The 21,908-nt window shown below is 45.8% G+C and overlaps 1 protein-coding gene across 2 annotated transcripts in view; it reads left to right on the plus strand.

The window, feature by feature from the left end:
* The first annotated feature begins 4,220 nt into the window (after positions 1-4,220).
* Positions 4,221-21,908, plus strand: part of GNA12 (G protein subunit alpha 12) — a 105,724-nt gene continuing 88,036 nt past the window's right edge. For both annotated transcript variants that reach the window (XM_057749132.1, XM_057749133.1), the window contains exon 1: positions 4,221-4,633. In XM_057749132.1, coding sequence (XP_057605115.1) covers positions 4,316-4,633 — 318 coding nt within the window. In that variant the 5' untranslated portion in view covers positions 4,221-4,315. The remainder of the gene's footprint in view (positions 4,634-21,908) is intronic.

The following is a 21,908-nucleotide window of genomic DNA, read 5'->3' on the forward strand; positions in this document are numbered from 1 at the left end:
CCCCATCATTTGTTGGTGTACGATGCCTTTCTATATCATGAACAAGTCCCCTAAGGTGGGGTGATGATGGTGACAGTGATTGTGCTGGCAGTGGTGATGATGAGGAGGGAATGACGACAGACATGGTGATGACGATGGAGATGATGGTGGTGGGGATGATGGTGCGGATGCTTATGGTGCTGATGGGGATGATGATGTAAATCGTCATCTGTTTACCACCAGTTGAGATGTTCTGTTTTGTCTCTTTGTCTCTGGCACCTGGCTCTCCTTAGGCCTATTTAAATTTTCTTTTTCCTGCTCAGAGCTCTTCGGCCTTCAGTGAAAGTGTTAGGGTCTCTTTTGTGGTGATGAAAGGCAAGGTAACGAGCCAGCGGTTGCTACTCTGACGGGCACTGAGAGGAAACTCCCCTTTGTAGCTGTGGTGTGTGAACAAGTTCCCAGCCCCCTCGCCCATGCAGCTCTCCCACATCCTCCCCAGCCCAGAGAAGCCCTACCGGGACCTCACAGGAGACTACAGTGGGACCCAAGGGGACCCTATTCCTTTCGGGAACCCCAGAATCCTGGGCCTCATCCTAGGCTCCTGAGTCCTGATCCCCTCGCTCCCATGTAGCTGGAGGGTGAAAGAGTCGGTGGCTGTTCCCTTTTCTAGAGATTCTGGAAGAGTTCTCTATTCCGCATATATGTTCCAGGCCCTGCCATCAGACCCTCCCCTCTGGCTGCCCTTAGTTCAGCATGTGCAGCGCAGTTGAACACAAGTTGGGAGCAACATTCAGGCCACCCCTCTCACCTGCTCTGCCAATTTTTAAACACATAGTGGCCATCTGTTTACAAATTTTGGTCTTGCTTATTCTTTTTTTTTTTTTTTAAAGATTTTTTTAAATTTATTCGTTTATTTATTTATTTGGCTGTGTTGGGTCTTCGTTGCTGCACACAGGCTTTCTCTAGTTGCGGTGGGTGGGGGCTACTCTTCGTTGTGGTGTGTGGGCTCCTCATTGTGGTGGGCTCTCTTGTTGTGGAGCATGGGCTCTAGGTACATGGGCTTCAGTAGTTGTGGCATGTGGGCTCAATAGTTGTGGCTCACGGGCTCTAGAGCGCAGGCTCAGTAGTTGTGGCACACGGGCTTAGTTGCTCCGTGGCATGTGGGATCTTCCCGAAGCAGGGCTCGAACCTGTGTCCCCTGCATTGGCAGGTGGAGTCTTAACCACTGTGCCACCTGGGAAGTCCCGTCTTGCTTATTCTTTTTAGGAACTGTATGTTATTGCATTCAGATGGCTGTGCCTTAATTTATTTAACCTGATCTTTTCCCAGATTTGGATTTTTAATATCATACAGTGTACTGTCCTTATGAATCTTCACCCTCAGGCCATTCTTCTTCTCCTTCTCCTTCTACCTGATTCCCAAAGCTCCGTGGTGGTGATGATGAGAATGTCAGAAGTTACTAGATGCCCATGATGCGCCAGGCTGATACATGTGTGAACTTATTTAACACCTCTTTCACAGCCCTATTTTTGTCCTGATTTTACAGAAAAGGAAATTAAGTCTCAGGGAGGTTAAGCGACTCATTCAAGCTCACACAGCTAATAGCGGATGGAGGCAAGCTTCAAGGTTCTCATGCCTTCACTCTTTCCATACCCTGCATGGAGAATACACTGGGTCAGATTTCCAGTCCAGCTTCTGCAATTTAATAGCCATACCTCCCCTGACAAGTGACATTGGCTTCCTGGGACCTCGATTCTTCTATTACAATAATCTTTGCCTTGCCTCCCTCCCAGCTGTGTGGCAGAGGCCAGAGATCGTGTATGTGGAAGCACTTTAAAAACTGTACATGCCAGACAAATAATTGAGATTATTTTCCGGTACACATTTAAGCTTGTTGATTTCCAGCACCTTAGTCCTTTGACAAACGTGAAAGAGATGTCCAGAGATCTAGTCAGATCCCCAAACTGGATACCATATAATGATTGCAGAAACAAGGCGTAGCTGTTTTTGAAGATACAAAGTTATTTGTAAATGTTGTCTGCAGTAATTGTTTCAAGAGTTTTGTGAATCACCTTTTCTTAATTTCTTTCAACTGAATGCAAGGCTAACTCTAGTCCACCGCTGAATTCCACATTCCCCTCTTTATTTGTCCAAAATTCCTTTTTTTGCGTGTAAGAAACATTGCTTTCTTAGGCCTCTCCACTTCCTCTTCACGTCTATCCTATACTAGTGTTTGGCTTTCTGCGGAAGGCCATTTTCATGAAGAAACAAGACTATTTTTCATCGTTTTGAAGGATGAGAAAGTACTAGATAATATGTTGATTCATAAGTAGTACAAATTCATGCCTCAGAAACTGACAAATGCCACACACCATGGGCATTCGAGGTCCCTAAGGAGTTTAGATTTCTGAGTCAAATCCGTGAATACCACAGTTCTGTGGGAGAAACTAGAGATTCCTTCAGCCTGCGCTTTGCCTGGTGACTAGAGCAGCATGGCTCCCTTACTAAAATGTGCTCATTTCTTGGTGCAAAGACTGCATCTTCATCATCTTCAGATTCTTCTCCAGAAGCCCCCAGTGCCTAGTGTTTTCACGATTGCGCAAAAATTACTTGTAGAACAGAATGGCATCACATCCATGAATTCTTTTTTTCCACTGTACAAACCTCTCTCTAGTTAGAGGCAGAGCGGGGTCCTGTCAGACCTTGTGTGGGACCTCATGTCAGTCATTTGTAGGCTGGTCTTTATTTCATCCACCTGGTGAGAAGCAGGGTTTGGACAGGATGATCTTTAGAACCTGTCTGATTAAACAAGGAGGTGTCCCTTATGCCCTAGCAGCCTACGTGAGCAAACCGGAATTTAAGCCTGTGAATGCCTCAAGGTTTCGAAACCAAAAGACAAGGCAGATAAGCTTGTTGATTTCAAGCAACTTAGCCTCTTGACAAATGTGATAGACATGTTCAGAGACCTCATCAAATCCCCAAATTGGGTACCGTAAGCTAAAGACAACCAATCGCAAAAATCACAAACAGCAGACTAGCCTTTAAGCTGTAGCCCATCAGATAATTTCCTTTCTTTGCTTTGCACTTTCTCTCTCTGTAAGTTTCGCCTTGTTCCCTTCTGCAGAGTGCTCCCAACTGAGTTGATGTCGCCCTATTAGAATGGATTTTTGCTCAAATAAACTCTCACACTTTTTTGATATGCTTTAGTTTATCTTTTAACAGATCATGGCTCCCAAAGCCCACCAATCACCCGGAGATTGAGATACCCGAGCTCCTTCCTGGGGGTTCTTATTCACAATAGATCTGGGACAGGTAAGAATTAGTAGTAAGATCAGCTAACAGCAAGAACTTGCTTGCGTCTAGGCATGGTGCTAAGTGTTTTACAGGTTCGTGTTTTCAGTTTACATCTTCGCAACCACCAGAGGTAGTTTCTACCATGGCCCCTACTTTATAGAGGAAGAAATTTGAGCTAAAGGCGGGGGGTGGGGGGTGGGGGGGGGGTAGGGGACGCTGCCTAAAAGGTTATGTAACTAGTAACGGGTCGAGAGGAGATTCCATCTCAGACCCAGCAACCGTAGACCCCACCACTGTGCTACATGAGGCTCCTGGCGACTTTGATGACCATGCAGCTGTGAGAAAAGCCGCCCAGAGGCGCACGCCACTCAAAAGGGGTGCATCTGCTCGCAGTGTCTGGCCCATCCCCCCTCCGGTGTTTCTGGAAGGAACAGCTTTCTCTCCAAACCTAAGACGAGCGGCTGGACCCCTCACTGACATTTCCCAGCTTTCGGGCAACGCCGAATCCACTTCGGGAGCCTCCGGGTCTCACACGTTGATCCGATATGGGAACCCAGAGAGACTCATTCTGTACACCTGGCACTTCTGGTCCCGCCCCGTTTCGCGACACCGCCAATCCTCAGCCCGTTCTTTGTGATTGACGTGGCCCCAGAGCCGTTATAATTGGTCCTGGCGGACCGCCGCTCCGCCTCCCCGACGACTCCGCCTCCCTTTCATTCTGGAAGAAAGACCCTTGGCCCGGGCGCCCAATGAGAGGCGCCCCCACCCCAGAGGTCCCGCCTCTCTCGGCGCCGGCCCCGCCCCCAAGGCCGGGGAGGTGCCCGCCCCTCGGCGCGGCGTGGCCCAATCGGAGGGCGCGGCCGTTCGGACGGACGGCGGCCGGCCCAATCCGCGGGCTCCGGGCTGCGTCGCCCCGCCTCCCCACCGGGCCGGGCGGCGGACGAGAGCGGGCCTCGGGGCGGCGGCGGCGGCGGACGCGGCCTGAGGGAGCGGCCGGCTGCCGCCTCGCCCGCCCGCCGCGGGGTCCATGGCCTGAGCGGCCATGTCCGGCGTGGTGCGGACCCTCAGCCGCTGCCTGCTGCCGGCCGAGGCCGGCGGGGCCCGCGAGCGCAGGGCGGGCGGCGGCAGCGGCGGGGCCCGGGACGCGGAGCGCGAGGCGCGGCGGCGCAGCCGGGACATCGACGCGGGGCTGGCCCGCGAGCGGCGCGCCGTGCGGCGCCTCGTCAAGATCCTGCTGCTGGGCGCGGGCGAGAGCGGCAAGTCCACCTTCCTCAAGCAGATGCGCATCATCCACGGCCGCGAGTTCGACCAGAAGGCGCTGCTCGAGTTCCGCGACACCATCTTCGACAACATCCTCAAGGTGCGCCCTCCCCGCGTGCCCGCCCGCACACCTGCGCCCAGGTGCGCCCAGGTGCGCGCAGGTGCGGCCCCGCCGACCTCCGCGCCCGGGCCTTCGTCTGCCCCTGGTCGGGCCGGCGCGGCCCCGTCGCGCCCCCGGTTTGGGGGGAGCCGGCCAAGGATGCGCCGCCCGTCCCCCCGTCGGCCTGGTGGCCTTCGCCTCTCTGCCCTTCTCTGGGATCTGGGGACTGCGGAGGCGGGAAAGCCGGACGCCTTCTGGGGCTTTGGCGGGGCGGAGGTTTTAGGAGTGGGGAGGGCCCCTCCTGGACTCCAGGTGTGGGGGGGGTCGGGGGGGACCTGCCAGCCTCCTGGGCTCAGGGTGCCATCCTTGCCCTGCCCTCCCAGTAAGTTCAGAAGAGCGGCGTAGGCTGGAGAGGAAACCGGCCGCAAGTCTCTCCTTTTAGACTGTTTATTAGGAAAATTTCCAACATATACAGAGTAGAGACACTAGAAGGAACAGTACGTACCCACGCCCCCTCCCCACAACTTCAGCTGTGATCGATTCAGTGCCCGCCTTGTTTCACCTGTACCCGGGCTCCCCCACCCCCACCCCGCCCCGTGATTTTGAAGCAAACCCCAGATATTGTGTAGATGCATTAGGAAATGTTTGTGTACAGAGCTCAAAAATAAGCGTAGGGTGGTTACGTTTTTTAAAACGATGCCTTATGAAACCTAAAAATTTAATGACTCCTTAACATGCTCAGATACCCAGCCCGGGTTCAGATTTCCTCCGTTGTCACATAACTGTTGTTTGCATTAGGGTATAAATTACATCTTTGCATTGCAATTTGTAATATATCTCTCAGGTGGTGTTTAATCTCCAGGTGCTCTTCCTGTCCCGTGCTCCATGTTCATCATTTGCTGTTTGTGGGGAAAAAAAGTGTGCAGTGACCAAGTTTGGGTTCTAGTTTCTGTGTCCTGTGTGAGCCTATAGTAAAAGGGCCCCAAAGAAAGGAATTCTGGAGAAAACGGATGATGAGGGGAAGATAGAGGCTCTTCTGTACCTAGAATAGGGTCATTTCCTTTTTTTTGTTTTTCCTTATACATTCTTACTTCTACCCTCTCCTTGCCCCTGCACCTACCCTTTCCTCGGCCCATTTTGGGGAAATTACAGGTGTGAGGAAAGTTGTCTCAAAACAGAGGTAGAGGGAAGCTTGTCATACCAGCACCCTTCCTGCAGATATTACGGTGCCCGAGGGACTCTAAATTTAGCACAGGGCTGTAGAACCAGCCCATTGGCACATGGCTTGCACTTCACCCATGAGGAAGCTCCCGGCCTTGGGGACGAAGCGGCTCCTCGCCGGGACCTGGAACCCTGGGCCCCGAACTTCCAGGCCTGCCTTCTTGCAGGCCTGCATCAGGCGTCTCACACTAGTATTCTTGCTGGATGTGTTTGTTAGTACAGCTTTTCGTTTCGATGGAAATAGCCCTTTTAGGATCATGCCGGGAAGAGAATAATTTGAATGATAAAACACCTCTTTCCTTTTCACCTCTTTCAAAAGCCTCTCTGTGAGTCAGAGCTCTGGCCCAATACTTCATAAACTTTAAAGGCTGGGTGCCCAGTGTGATTCAAGGGATTAACTGTGTGTTTAAAATTCCCCTCGTCTTCTGGGGTAAAGTTCACTTGATTGTCTTGCTCTGTCACAGCGCTAGATTTTATTTTTGCGGCTTTTCTGGACCCTCCGAACCAAGCAGGTTGTACGATTTGGCTAAGTGATTCCTAGTTTCTTTCAACCCTGGAGGCAGAGAAAATACTTGCAAACACAAAATCTTAAATCTAAATCAGTGTATTAAGTGCATTTTAGAAAACTCAGTCTTAGCTTTTCCCAATACATATAAACACTAACTTTTACTATCTTCCCCTCAACAGCAAACAAGGTTTGTTAACAAGTATCCTATTTGCCTTGTCAGCTTTTTTTTTTTAACTAACTGTAGTTCCATATTAAACTCAATTTATCTGTTTTGAGCATTTCAGTAAGTAGTTAGCACTTCATCTTTTACTCTAAAACCAATAATTACCCCTCTCCCCCTATTTTTATCTGGACAGATCACTTTGGGAAGAGACTTTTTAAATAAATGGCTTTGTAGTGACTCTAGGAGCAGATATTTGAATGATAACTTCAGAATAATATTTGTGTCTGCAAATAAAGTTTGTGTTAACAGGCTATTTTTAAAGCAGTAGCTATGTGCCAGGCCTTTTCATATATGGCCTTTAATTTTCCTAACGCTTCAAATGGTATTGTCCCATTTAGCCAGTGGGGAAATTAAAAACAGAATTTGAAATCTGTATAAGGTTAGTTACTAATTAGTAGGTGGCAGAGGTGGAAACCAAACCTGATCTTTTTTTAAATTAAACTTTTAATACTGAGATGATTGTACAGTCCCAGGCAGTTTTGATAAATAATAGAGAGCTCCTAGGTACCCTTTAACTGCTTCCCCCAAATGGTGAGACCTTGTGTAACTAGTACAATATCACAACGAAGATACTGACATTGAGAAAGTGAAGATACAGAACATTCCCATCACAACAAGTATCCCTAACGTTGCCTTTTATAGCCGCTGCCAGCCTTCGCCCCCTCCCTGACCTGGCGGTAACTGATCTAGTCTCCAATTCTATAATTTCGTCATTTTAAGAGTAGGATATAAAGGGAGTCTTGCAAGATGTGACCTTTTGGAATTGGCTTTTATCACGCAGCATGATTCTCTAGAGCTACACCCCAGTTTCTGTGTGTCCACAATCAGTAGTTCCTGTCTTTTGACTGCTGAGCAGTGTCTATGGTAAGGATTTACCACGCTGCACCACTTAACGATTTGGCCGTTGAAGGACATCTGGGTTGTTTCCAGATTCTGCCTGTTATGAATAAATCTTCTGTGAACATTCGTGTACATGTCTTTTGTAAGTACATAAATTTTCATGTATCTGGGATACATGCCCAAGAGTGCAGTTGCTCAGCTGTGTGGTAGTTGCATGTTTAGTTTTATAAGAAACTGCCAAACTGTTTCTGGAGTGGCTGTACTGTTTTACGTTCCCACCAGCAGTGTATGAGTGATCCAGTTTCTCTGCATCCTTGCCAGCATTTGGTGTTGTCACTATTTTTTATTTCAGCCATTCTGATAGGTGTGTAAGTGCTATGTTGTTGCCATTTTAATTTGCATTTCCCTAATTTCCTGTGCTCATTTGCCATCTCTATATTCTCTTTGATGAAATGTCTCTCTATACTTTTTACCCATTTTGTAGTTAGGTTCCTTGTTTCTTTATTGTTGAGTTTTGAGGGTTCTTTATGTATTCTCGACACCACTACTTTGTGAAATACATGGTCTGTAAACATTTTCTCCCAGTCCGTAGCTTGTCTTTTCATCCTTTTTAACAGGGTCTTTCACAGAGCAAAAGTTTTTAATTTTGATGAGCTCTAGTTTATCAGTTTTTTTCTTTTTGTGGGTCATGCTTTTGGTGTCAAGTCTAAACTCTTTACCTAACCCTAGATCCCAAAGATTTTTCTCCTATTTTTTTTTTTTTTTTAGCTTTATAGACGTACATTCTACTTTTAAGTCCCTGATCTATTTTGCATTAATTTTGTATAAGGTGTGAGGTTTAGGTTGAGGTTTTTTTGTTTCTCTGATGTCCAGTGGTTCTGGGATTATCTGTTAAAAAGACTATTCCTCCTCCATTGAATTGCTTTTGCATCTTTGTCAAAAATCAAGTCGGTGTATTTGTGTGGGTCTTTTTCTGGGTTTTCCATTCTGTTCCACTGATCTGTGTCTCTCCTCTTCTGCCAATATCACTTGATGTTGACTGCTATAGCTATATAGTAGGCTTAATATCAAAATGATTTCTCCCACTTCATTTTTCTTTTTCAGGATTGTTTTAGCTATTCTAGGGTCTGTGCCTTTCCACCATAAATTTTAGAGTAAGCTTTCTTATGTCTGTTTATAAAAAACACTTGCTGTGATTTTGATAGCGTTAGCATTAAACCACAGATGTTTGGGGAGAATTGACATTTCTTCCGTGTTAAGTCTTCCAATTCATGAACATGGTATGTCCTCATTTATTCAGGTTGTCTTTGATTTCTTTCATCAGCAGTTTGCACTTATCAACATACAGATTCTGTACATGTTTTGTTACATTTATACTTAAGTATTTCATTTTCTTTAGAGCAGTTGTAAGTGATACTGTGCTTTTATTTTGTTTCCACATGCTCATTGTTAGTATATAGCAATAGCATTGATTTTTGTGTCCAATCGTGTGTCCTGTGACCTTGCTAGATACAAGGTCCAAGAGCTTAATGGTTCTAAGAGCTTTCCTATAGATCCTTTGGGATTTTCTATGTAGATCATCATGTTACCTGCAAATAGGGACACTTTTTTCTTCTTTCCCTATAGGTATGCCTTTATTTCTTTTTCTTGCCTTACTGCTGTGGCTAGAACTTCCAGTATTGAGAGGTGAGAATAGTCATATCTTATGTTTCTTTCCTGATGTTGGTAGTTTGTGTCTTTCTTTTTGTCAGTCTTTTAGAGGCTTATCACTTTACTGATTTTTTTTTCCCCCTGAAGAACCAGCTTTTTATGTCATTGATTTTTCTTCTGTTTTGTTTCATTTATTTCTGCTTTTTATTATTATTTTCTTCTAGTTGCTTTGATTTTATTTTGCTCTTTTTTAGAAAAATATTTTTGAGGTAGAGACTTAGATTGTTTGAGATCTCTCCTTTTTTCTAATGTAAACATTTTTTTCTTTTTTTCTTTATTTAATTTTTTAATTAAAAAAATTTTTAATAGGGTATAGTTGTTTTACAATGTTGTGTTAGTTTCTACTGTACAGCAAAGTGGAGTTCCCTGTGCTCTACAGCAGGTTCTTATTAGCTATCTGTTTTATACATATTAGTGTATATATGTCAATCCCAATCTCCCAATTCATCCCACACCCCTCCACACCCCCCTGCTTTCCCCTCTTGGTGTCCATACATTTGTTCTTAACATCTGTGTCTGTATTTCTGCCTTGCAGACTGGTTCATCTGTACCATTTTTCTAGATTTCCACATCTCTGTTTATATGGTACTCATTTTTCTTTCTGACTTACTTCACTTACTTGTCTCTAAGTCTATCCATGTCTCTACAAATGACCCAGTTTCGTTCCTTTTTATGGCTGAGTAATATTCTATTGTATATATGGACAACATCTTTATCCATTCTAATGAAAACATTTTAAGTGCTATAAATTTCCCCCTCAGCACTGCTTTAGCTGTATGCACATACTTTGATATGTGGTATTTTAATTTTTATTCAGTTTCATATGTATTTTTATTTGTTTTGAGATAGCTTCTTTGGCCCATAGATTGTTTCACTTATTTATTTATTTATTGGCTGCTTTGGGTCTTCGTTGCTGCACATGGGCTTTCTCTAGTTGCAGTGAGCGGGGACTACTCTTCATTGTGGTGTGTGGGCTCCTCATTGCAGTGGTTTCTCTTGTAGTGGAGCATGAGCTCTAGGTGCATGGGCTTCAGTAGTTGCGGCATGTGAGCTCAGTAGTTGTGGCACACAGGCTTAGTTGCTCCGTGGCATGTGGGATTTTCCTGGAGCGGGGATCAAACCCATGTCCCCTGAATTGGCAGGCAGATTCTTAACCACTGCACCACCTAGGAAGTCCCCCATAGATTGTTTAGAAATGTGTTACAATTTCTAAGAGTTGAGAGGTTTTCCTGTTATCCTTCTGTTCTTGATTTCTTTGACTCCATTAGGTTCAGAGAACATACTTTGTATGGTTTCAGTTTTTTTAACCTTTTCAAGATTTGTTTTATGACCCAGGGTATGGTCTTTCTTGGTATATGTTCTGTGGGCCTACATTGGTGAATGTTCCATGGGTACTTGAAAAAAAATGTGTATTGTGTTGTTTGGTGGCATTTTCTGCATATGTTGATTTGATCAGTTGCTTGATGGTGGTGTTGAGTTCTGTATCCTTGCTGATTTCCTTTCTAGTAGTTCTATCAGTTGCTCAGAGTGAGCTGTTGAAGTCTCCCAACTATGATCATCCATTTCTCCTTTAGTTTTATTGGGTTTTGCTTCATGTATTTTGAGACTCTGTTGTGTGGTACATAAACATTTAGGATTATTGTGTCCTCCTAATGGTTGGGTCTTTTTGTCATTATGTAACGTCCCTTTGGTCTCTAGTAATTTTCTTTGCTCTGAAGTGTACTGTATCTGCCATTTTAATGTAGCCATTCTTTTTTTTTTTAATGAATACTTTCATGGTGTATGTTTCCATCCTTTCAAGCTACCCACATGGTTGTTTTGAAATGAGTTTCTTATAGACAGCATATTGTTACATCATGATTTCTTACCTGCTTTGCCAATCTGTTAATTTGTATATTTGGATGATTTAAGCTAAGATAATTATTAATATGTTAGGACATAAGTCTTCCATTTTATTTTATATTTTGATTTTTGTTACTTCTGTTTCTGTCTTTCCTATGGGTTATTTAAACATCATGATTGATTTTTTGAGTAAAGCAATCAAAGCTTTGTATCATTTTCTTGGTGGTTGTGCTAAACTTACAATATATATATGCAGCTTATCCCAGTATACTGGAAACTGTGTCTTACAACTTTAAGTGAGGTGTGGGAACTTTATTTCCATTTAAATCCCTTTACCCTCCCCACTTTTAAAATATCAGTGTCTTAAGTATTTCTTATACTTTGAGCACCACATCAGATGGTTTTACTTCAGTCATCAAATATGATTTAAGAAGTGCATGAGAAATAGGAGACTTTGTTATATTTATGCCTGTTTTTACCTGTTCTTTCCTTCCCGAGGTTCTAGTCTTTTCCTGTTACTCCCTCCTTTCTGTTTGGGGAATTTCCTTTAGCCATTCTTTAAGCCTGGATTTGGCTGCAACCAATCCTCTCAGCTTTCCTTGTCCAAGAATGTCTTTATTTCACCTTTAATCGTGAAGGATGTCTTTGCTAGCGAGTGGACTCACAGCTGACACTTATTTTCTTTTAGTTCTTGAAAAATGTGCCACATTCTTCTGGCCTCCGTGGTTTCAGACGAGAAATCAAATCATTCAAATTGCTGTTCCTCTCTAAGTAAGCGTGTCATGTCTCTCTGGCCGATTTTAAGCTTTTTCCTTTGTCGTTGGTTTCCAGAAGTTTAATTATGGTTTGTCTGGACATAGGTTTCTTTCAGCTTATTATATTTGGGGTTTGCTTATCTTCTTAAATCTGTATATTTGTCTCTTGCCAAAATTGGGATGTTTTTCGCCATTATTTCTTCAAATACTTTTTCAGTCTTGCTCTTTTTCTCCCTTCTTTCTGGACCTCTGGTGGTAGGTGTGCCAGCTCGTGTTCCTGACCTCCAGGTCCCTGAGACTCTGTTGCCTTGTGGAGGGGGTTCTAGCTTCCGCTCTCCCTGGGCCCGGCTGACACTGGGGGGGGTGGTGGGGGGCGGGCAGCAGTGGCTACCAGCCCAGCCTCGCCCTGCCTTCTGCCCGCTGCGGCTGGTGCAGGAGGCTCAGCTCCCCACTGACACCGCCCTGGCTGGGACGTCGGAGCACCTGCTGCGTGTGTAGGCAGGGACGGGTGGTGAGATCCCTGCGTGGCCCCACAGCCCGCGTGACCTGGTGGGCCACTTGGAACAAGCCTGGTTCCGAGGGACAGGAGGGGGATGTGGAAGGTCAGCTTCCCTTTCAACCCCACTGAAACCTCAGAGGAGGACCATGCAGTTTTCTGTTGGTTTTTGGCTGGAATAGGGTGGGTGTTGCCAAAAATGTTTTCTGTTGTAAGACCACCCTTTTCCTGGCTCTTTGGCTGGGGAGACACGCTGCTCTTGGAGCTCTTTGCATCTGCCTTTTGGCTTTTCCCCTTGGCGGCGCCGGCAGCCCCCTGTCCTGGGCAGGTGGGGGCCATCAGGACCGGGTCCCACGCAGCCTGCCGCCTTCTTCCCAGCCCCCTTCCTATGCTTGTTTTGTTGTGCTGTGTCTAGAGCCCTTTTACTCGTAAGGGGGAGGGCCTGGGAGGAATGGAGCTACTCTATCTTGGCAGAACTGGACCAGACGTCTTCATCATCCTGTCCTTTGATTCCAAGTTCAGGGCTCTCCCTCCGTGATCATAGTTGTGCCTGAGTTTGAGCACATCGTTTCTTTAACTTCATTGCCTCATGCTACCTCTGCATTGGATTATGTGAATCTACTAGTTGCTTTGGTTTTCTGTAAATATTACCCACAAGACTTCCTAATCTTTCTTTTTATTTTTATAATCTTAAAGATGCTAGTCTGTCACTTCCTCAGGGGGCTGTCCTAGAAGTTCCTGTATTTGGTGTTTCAGGAATTGTGTAATAATGTCTCTGGTGCTAGCAGATGTCTCAGTACTTGTGTGGAAGGCTCCAAACCAGCTTGGGTTTACCTCCCCATGCTTTCCACTCCCTCATCTGTAATTTCAAGAGCCATTTTTAATTACTGAATTTCCCACCTAGTTAGAGGTGAATAAAATGTTAGCTGTGTGCAGGTCCTTTGTTACCTGGACTGGAAGTTGTACACAGAATCACGTGGGTGCATCATTTAACCACACAGAGGTGGACCTTCCTTGTGTGTGTACGTACTGATGATTTTAAAACTTTGTGAAGAATTAAATTGTTAGAATTGGTGGTCTTCTGTTGGCAGTGAAACAAAAGAATTCAATTCAATAGACTTTTTGGACCATGTACCCAAGAATTTGTGCTCCGTGCTGGTGGAGAAAGGGGTATGTAATGACAAGTACTGCCCAGTCCCTCCGCTGCAGGCATTCTGACTAGCTGGGGAGACAGTTGCTCTCGTAACTAGTATAGAGTCTGAGTATAACCAGACTCAATGCCAGTGCAGAGGCAAGCAGGAGGCCCAGTGGTGATTAGGAAGGTTAACTCTGGCTGAGGTATCCGGAAAAGCCTGCCAGCAAAGCGTGATGTGAACTGGCCTATGAGGGCCCTACAGGATTCCAGCAGGTGGAGAAGAACCCACAGCTGAGGCCGTTTCGGTGCGCTACATTCATCTATCAGTTAAGATGGAGTTCTAGAAAGTAGAGGTATTAAAGAACAAGTGTAGGAGTGAGACTGAACTTTCTAGTTGTAAGGACTGGTAGTAATGAGATGCTTGCTAGAGACCTGTGGTCGTGATGTCCTGAAAACTGGACCTTCCTCCTAGAAAATTCGTACGTGTGCACACACTGTCAGGGAGACCCTGGACATCTGACGCCCGAGAGTGGGCCTGTATGTGCTCTGTGGACTGCAGTTTAAGAAGTTTTGTTGTAGAATACCAAGGTTACGTTACGTTTTTAAAAAACCTTGTATCGTTATTATTTAGAATTGTCTGCTATATTATATTTACCTTTTGTTAAGGCGACTAGGATTTGGAAGAAGCCTCCACTGCTGTCTGGTATTTTTAAGCGCTTTGAAACTCCTGGCCCACAGAGTCTCTGTTTCTCGGGTTCAGAAGCAGCTCTCTGGGCTTGATGCTACAGTGGGTTTGCATGAGAGCAGGAGCACAGATGTGCTTCTGGGGTCTGGAAGAACAGTCCGGTTTTTATTGCTTTGTTGGCAAATTGCATTTAAGTAAGAAGTTTACTTTTACGTGTGGACACACATGGTCGGTCCTTTAGTAATGCCAGAAAACAACAACGGCATCTTTTCCCGTCGGTTACAAACCCAGGGAGCCCCTCTGGCCATCGTTGGGGATTCAGAGCCCATGGATGGTTGGTTTCCCCTCCAGCTGTCAGGGTGACGCGTTGACTGTCTTCAGCAGATCTGCTTCCAGGGAGCAGCATTTGACCTTCAGTCATCCGTCATGTGAGGTTTGGGATGTAGCTGTGCTCGATGCCAGATTGTGTCCTGTTGGCAGCTCTTAGTTACTTTTTGTTGTTATTACATAGTCGAGAGTGGGGACGTGGATCTTACCAGTTTTAAATGGAACTGAAGATTTAAACTGAAGGCTTATCTAGAGATCTAATTATAGGGTGACCTTCAAACCAAAGAAGCTAATGTTGTGCAGTGGACCTGATGCTTAACTTACATTACCTGAAGGGCAATGTCGTCCCTTGAAAACAGGCTGGATTACTTCCTGTTGTAACTACCGTGGTTTGTACTTAAACAAAAGCGATAGAGCCCTCTTTGCGTCTTGTCAAGCGGGCTGGACAGAGCAGCTGCTCAGTTTCTCAGAGTGAGCAAGATATGAAGGTTCGTTGCTGACCGTGTGAGCGATTCGTCCTTTTGAGTGATTCTCTTGTGCCTTAAGATGTTTGTCCGTCTCACGTTAGGATGAGTGTTCAGGTAGATCCAGGTGTGTTGTTTACGGCTGGAAGACACCGGCGTTCATGCATCAGGTATAGGGAAGCCTATAGTCACTGCCGTGGTGCAGTGGACGGAATCACTTGGAATTTGTGCTTTGGGAGTGCAGCATCCAGAGGACAGAAAAGGAACAGCGGTCACTCCTGAGAGTGTTTGCGAGGGGGTAGAAGGCAGCAGGAGAGCCGTGCTGCCCTCGTTCTGAATGCTGGGGAGGAAGGTGTGCCCGATTCCCACTTTGCTGAGGAAGCACCGGCCCAGCTCTGAACAGACGCTGCTTCTCTCTGAACCTGGGCATCCATTTTACCGTCTCGTCTAAAGGCCACGGCACCAACTTTGTCAGACGGCCCTGTTAGACCCAGCAGCAGGCTGGCCTGAGTGAATACTTGCGCACCCAGGCCCTAGGTAGTCAAATGACTGCGTGAACTGGAGCGGAGACTCTAAGCCAAGAGAAGGCTCGGGCTCTGAAGAGTGTCACTACCTTGGTGACGTGCTCTAGTGGCTGTGCGTGGCATGGGCAGTCAGGTGGAGGTTCCCTGCTGTGTCGGGGAAGGCCAGGTTAGAGGTTAGGGCCTCGGGAAACTCGCACCCGTCATTCCAGGCCAAGCTCTTTGTGCTGTGCAGTGTGCGTGGCGGCGATGTGTCCTTTCACGGTGCTTCTCCGCCAGGTTGGCTTCAGTGGGGATGGGAAACACGGGGGAGAGAGAGCGGGAGAGGGGACGTCACAGGTGAAGTCACCAGAAGGACTGGGGAGCCCTGGTCCAGCTGAAGGAGGCCACCAGGACCGAATGCAGGTTGCATGATGAGATGCATCTGCACTAGGGAGGCGGTGAGTACCCTGGGGCCACATCAGTGACGTCCAGCACAGAGAAGCCTGTAGCAAGCTGCTCGGTCCCTGCCAGCACGCCCTGTGATGCGGATTGCATTCGTTTTCAAGGTGAATCTTTCTGCATCTCTGTAGACAAGATACTCAGTGTTACAAGCAAAAAAGACTTGACCTTTACTGAGAAAGGAAGGGGAGTAATTATTTAAAGTCTCACCTTACTGCTGGTTTCCCTTACAGATAAAAGGGAACAGCTGCTTCAGAGGTTTGTTTCTGGAATTTTTATAACGCCTGTTAGCAGGATTTTTAACCTATATTTTCCACTGACACTCAGTTCTCCATCTACAATTGTTGGCACACATGAGACGGCCCCAAAACTGTTTATACTTTTTGTGGCCACTTAAAGGGTTGTGGGGTTTTTTTTTCCCCAAGGAAATGAAGTTCCATAATTTTAGTTTTAGGCTGGGGAAGGGAAATGTTTTCCCCAGGAGTCTGAGGATTAGATAGATGGAGGTTGAAAGCTCTGTTAGAAGTGTGCAGTGACGTGGAACACAAGGTGGGGGACGGGGGGTTGGAGACTCCCGAGATGAGCTAATCAGAGCGGAGGAATAGAAGGCTGGCTGTTTACCTTCCCATTGGTACATATCTGATACAGCTATAAAGTAATGGGATTGTGTTTTAAAACAAATAAGCCGGAACTATCAGAACATACTGGTTATAGCAGATGTCTCATTAAACGTAATCATCTCGGCAAGCCTCGTCAGCAGATCTTAAGCGTGTGTTTATGTGTTGGGTGCTGTCTCTGCCCAGAAGGAATAATACCTTTTCTTGGTGTGAGGAGCTTCTGTTCTTGTGTTTAAAGCACCTGCCCTGTTATCTCGTTGGACCCTCTCGGTAGCCTCTTTGGGGTTTTCCTCATTGTCCTGCCTCTCTGGCCGTCTCTCGGCCTCTTGGAGGAGCCGCCTGCCCACAGGGGGCTGGTTCTCGGCCCTGAGCTGTAGGCGTGGCCCTGCCCCTGTCGGCCGGCTGTGCCAGGGAGCAGACCTCCTTGGCTGCAAATCAGAAACCAGACTGTCCCATCTGGCTTTTATGAGTAGGAGAGCCAGGGTTTTGGTCTCTGCCTCTCTATCTGACTCCTGTCTCGATCTCCACACTGATTCTAGACGTGGGAGCGGAAGGAGAAGCAGAGAGACGCGCTGACTGTGGGCTTGCCTGGGGCACCCACTGGGCTGGAACTCCCTTGCTGACACTTCCTTTTGGGTCTTTTTCTGCCATGAGAGGAAATAACAAAGTGATCTTTGTTTTAGGAGCACATGTAGCTGTACCTGAAGGACCATCCCTTTCTGTTTTCTGATAGGAAGTGGAAGCTCACTGTGCTCACTGGTTTAAGAGGAATGTAAGCGTTTGCGAACCTAGGAGCTGCTGAGGGTCTCACCTCCCACATCTCACGTGTCGGGGAACTCGCTTGCCTCACCGAAGCGGCTTCCTGGACGTGGAGGTGTCGTGGAGACTCGGACACGCGTGGACCCATCTGACACAGTGTTCTGTGGAGCAGCACAAAATACAGACCCTCCTCCCACATGAAGGAACTCCTCCTTGAGTGAATTAACGTGTTCAACAGATCCCCCAGGTACTGATACAGCAGAGGGCAAGATGGAGTGCTCCTCGTCTCCAGAGCTTGCGAGACGGGGCGCGGGAGGCGGAGGGCTTCGGGTGGGATCTCAGAAGAGAATCCACATGCTTTCAGCCTTCTTCACCTCCGTCCTCTCAGACGTGGACTGAAAGCGACACCCATCTTCAAACTCTAGTTCTGATCTGGGGCGTCACCTCGGGTCCGAGTGGTATCAGGGAAACGGACCTGAGGTCAAAGAATAGAGGTCGGCCTAGCGCTAAACGAGGGAAGGTTGAAAAGAAAGGGCATGGCAGCTCTAGCATGCAAAAGACAGGGAAAAATGGTAAACGGACACAGAAGTAGGTTGCCCAAGCTTGGTTTCTATTGTATAAGAACAAGAAGCATCGAGATGATATAAAGCCAGAGTTCAAGGGTATGGTAAAACAGTAAAATGAGATAAAACGGGAAATCGCAGAGTTTGTTAGCTACACTGAAAAGTCAGACCACACCATTATAGATCTCATATTTAGGTCAGAAACGGGAAGGACCTGAATAGAAAATTAATCATGACTTGGGGGGGGCGGCGTGCAGTGTGACTCCACATTGATCCTCCCGTGTTTGCAGACTTAGGACTTGGAGCTGCATGTAAACGTATCCCTAAACTTCAGTGTCCAAAGAAGTCCTGCCATCGTACCTGTGCCCACAGAGGGAGACGACTGCTTTAAGGCCGCTTTGCTCTCCTCCCGTCTCTCTGGTTATGAACGGCCCAGGGCAGGGGCTGCAAGTAGACTTCTGTGCTTTCAGCCCACCGCCACGTCATCCCTTCGCACTCCCCTTCGGCAAACAGGCCTTTTAGATGTGGGTCTGTCCCCTAAAAGAGGACCTTTTTGAGCAGAGGGAACGTCATTTCTTTAGCCTCCCGCTAAGCTGAGATCCTCAGCTGCAGGAATAGTTTCGCGGGTTTCTCTTTCCTGCTGTTTAACCTCGCACTTGCGCATCACGGGAGAAGAGGACGTGGGGCGGCACCTGCAGAGTTTGGTAAGAACTCTGTCCTTTCTCCAGCTCCTCCTCAGCACCATGTAACCATAGCAACTGCGTGGGGGCGGGGGGGGCTTCACTGGGGAAAGGCAAGGCGGGGGCAGCGTTGCTGATGAGAAAATGGAGGTGTCCACCCTTTGTGACATGGGACTCTGCTGGGCAGTGGGTGACTGGGGACCGTGGGGATTTGCTTAGGCTCACCTTTTTAAGAAATGGGAGTACTGCTTACGTGGTGATAACGTTCCCAGCACTAGTTTAGTTTTTCCTGTACTGTGACATCTGCAGGAGATTCGGGACCTTTGCTGGCACAGAGTGATGGTTGTTACAGGTGAGCCTAACCTCAGCTGAATCTCGTGTAGGATACGGTGCGAAACTCAGGGAAACACACACACACACTCTCACACACACTATAAAATAGTTCATGTGCTATGAACCTCTTGTAAAATGTATATAACTGTACCTTAAACACTTATTATGCTTCTGATATATTTTTATTTCTATGAAACACTTATGAATTTATTTTTTTTAAATACATTTTCTACCATAAACATTATTTTGGAGACTGCCTTGGTAATGGTAATTTTATAATGTGAATCCTTAGGGATATAATTTAACAGTCCAGGAGTGATGATTTAACACCTTCTTTCCTTATGTACTTTCCTGCAGTTGCCAGGACATTTTCATTTCGAATTGTAGGTTTGTTTTTTCTATTTTTAACTTAATTTGTGGTTTGAATCTTGCTTTTGAATTTTTGTAATCTTGAATATTTTCAGAATGTGTAAATATTTGCTGAGGAGACCACAGCATCTTCAGCATTTTAAGTGGGAACTTGTTTCTTGGAAACTTGAGGACAAGAGCCGCCAGGTTGCCTGAGCACTCCTTCCTCCATCCAGTGCGGATTAAAACCCTCCTGCGAAGCAGAATGCCCTTTTCTGGTCTTTCACAAATGTTTTAATAATAACATTCTTGAAAATAAAGTATTAGGAGTAAGGAGAATGTTTTAAATGTAGGTGTTTTTGAAGTAGATTAAGACTTAAATCTTTATTGAAGTATAGTTGATTTACAATGTTGTGTTTCTGGTGCACAACAAAGTGATTCAGATATATATATATACACACACACTTTTTCATATTCTTTTCTATTATGGTCTATCACAGGATATTGAATATATTTCCCCGTGCTACATATTATTGTTTTTCCATCCTAGATATAATAGTTTGCATCTGCTAATCCCAAACTCACAATCTATCCTTCCCCCCTCCCCACACCTTGGCAACCACAAGTCTGTTCTCTGTGTCTGTGAGTCTGTTTCCGTTTCATAGATAAGTTCATTTGTGTCATATTTTAGATTCCACACATAAGTGATGTCACAAAATATTTGTCTTTCTGACTTACTTTGCTTGGTGTGATCATCTCTAGGTCCATCCATATAGCTGAAAATGGTATTATTTCGTTCTTTTTTTATGGCTGAGGAATATTCCATTGTATGTATATATATATACCACATCTTTAAAGACTTAAATCTTGAATTGAACCTTCTAAGACAACTTCGTCCAATGTTTATATAGTTAATTAGTGATATAATAAATATACCTAGTATTTTCTTCTGTGGTTTTTTTTTCTTTATAATTAATACTCAGGTGACTGTTTCCTTGAATGTGGCTTTTTTTCCCAAAGAGTTTTGATGTTGATTCTGTCTTCTGACCTATTTTATATGTGACATGATCGAAGAGGAAATCATTTAGTGCTCAAATATAGATAACAGTCACAAATACCTAGCAGTTAGAGTGCCTGGCGATGTTTTGGGGACGGAGGAAAAGTTGTCCCCTGTGCAGGGACATTCTTATTTCAGACCAGAACAAGTCGAGAATGCCTGCTACTAGTCTAATAACTCAGTGATGCTCTGGAGATTCTAGTCAGTTAAATAAAAGAAAAAAGAAGTCAGGTGTATCCACTAGAAAGGAAAGGACAAAATTAACTTTATAAGTAAGAAATCCAAAATGTCATCCAACAGTTATTGGAATTAAAAGTAGTTACAGGAGTGGCTGGATACAAAGTAAGCGTTTGTGCGTGAACGTGGGTACATGTGTGCCTGTGTGCGTCCCTGTAATAGAAAAATACTCCCTTCATAACACCGGCAGCCAGGGCAAAGTACCTCGGAATAAGCAAGAAGTGAATAAAACCTGTATGAGGAAAGCTGTAAAACTTTACTGAAGAGAATAAAAATACTGGAAAAATTGATTAATTTTTGTGGGCAGGAATTCTTGATATTGTGAAAATGCCAGTTTTTGAATTGAACACACCACCAGTCGAATCCCTATTTATTTTTCTTGGAATCTGACGGAACCCTGCTGAGGTCTGTGTGATGAGAAAGTGCATTGTACGGGGTAGCTTTCTTGAGAAATAGTAAAGTGTGGGGACGTTTTTGTGATGACAGCAGGGCAGTGCTGGCCCAGGCATGCACAGTGGGTCAGTGACATAGACGAGAATCCCAGGCAGACCCCCATGCGCTTGGGACTTCCTGTCATGAAGGGGGTGGGGGGTGGGTCCCTCAGAATAGTAGGAAAAGATGGATGATTGAGTAAATGGTGCTGTGAAAATGGCTAATCGTTCAGGAAAAAAAGAGGTATTAGGTCCCTTTCTAGGGCAGTGATAAATTCCATACGGTTAAAAATAATAGTAAAAGGTGGATCTTGAAAGGGCTATACTGGGATGCGGGTGGACACTTTCATGGTCCCAGGATCAGCAAAGCGGTTCAAGTTATGACACCAAAGACAGAAATGATCAGAGCAGGGGGTGGGTCTTTCTCACTCCATAACAACTTTTAAAATTCTGTTTGGCAAAAAAAGCATGAAGTTGAGCGGGAAATAGTATTTACAGCATATGGTAAAAACATGGATGTCCTTAGGCTTCTCACATTCGTCCACCTACCAGTAACTTCCAAATGTATACATGTGGCGCTGTCTGTACCCTTAATCTTTGGACTCTTACATACCACTGCCCCCTTGATGTCTCCACCTCTGTCCCATGGGCATCTTGAACTTGACAAACAAAACCAAACTCCTGACCCCTCGTCCCACTCCCACTGCCCACTGCGTGGTCGTTCAACCTGGAAACCTAATCGTCTTTAAAACCACTTTGCCCAGCGTCCAGTCCATTGGTACGTCCCAGTGACTCCCGCATCCTGAGTCCTCTCCTCTCCTGCTCTGTTCACAGCCTGGGCCAAGCCCACTGTCCTCTGGCCGGCTGTGCAGTGGCCTCCCTGGCTGCCCCAGGTGGAGGCAGTTTGTGGTTATTCTCGCAGTCAGTTAAGGCACTTTCAGTCAGGACGACGGTGTTTGGGTTTCTGTGGGACATCAGACATTTCACCTACAGATAGAGTTGCTCTAATATGCTTTGTATTTTTCTGCTTTTTTCATAATCAAGGTAGAATTCACGTAACAAAATTAACCACTTCAAAGTGA

This window comes from Hippopotamus amphibius, chromosome 9, assembly GCF_030028045.1.
Source record: "Hippopotamus amphibius kiboko isolate mHipAmp2 chromosome 9, mHipAmp2.hap2, whole genome shotgun sequence".
NCBI lineage: Eukaryota > Metazoa > Chordata > Mammalia > Artiodactyla > Hippopotamidae > Hippopotamus > Hippopotamus amphibius.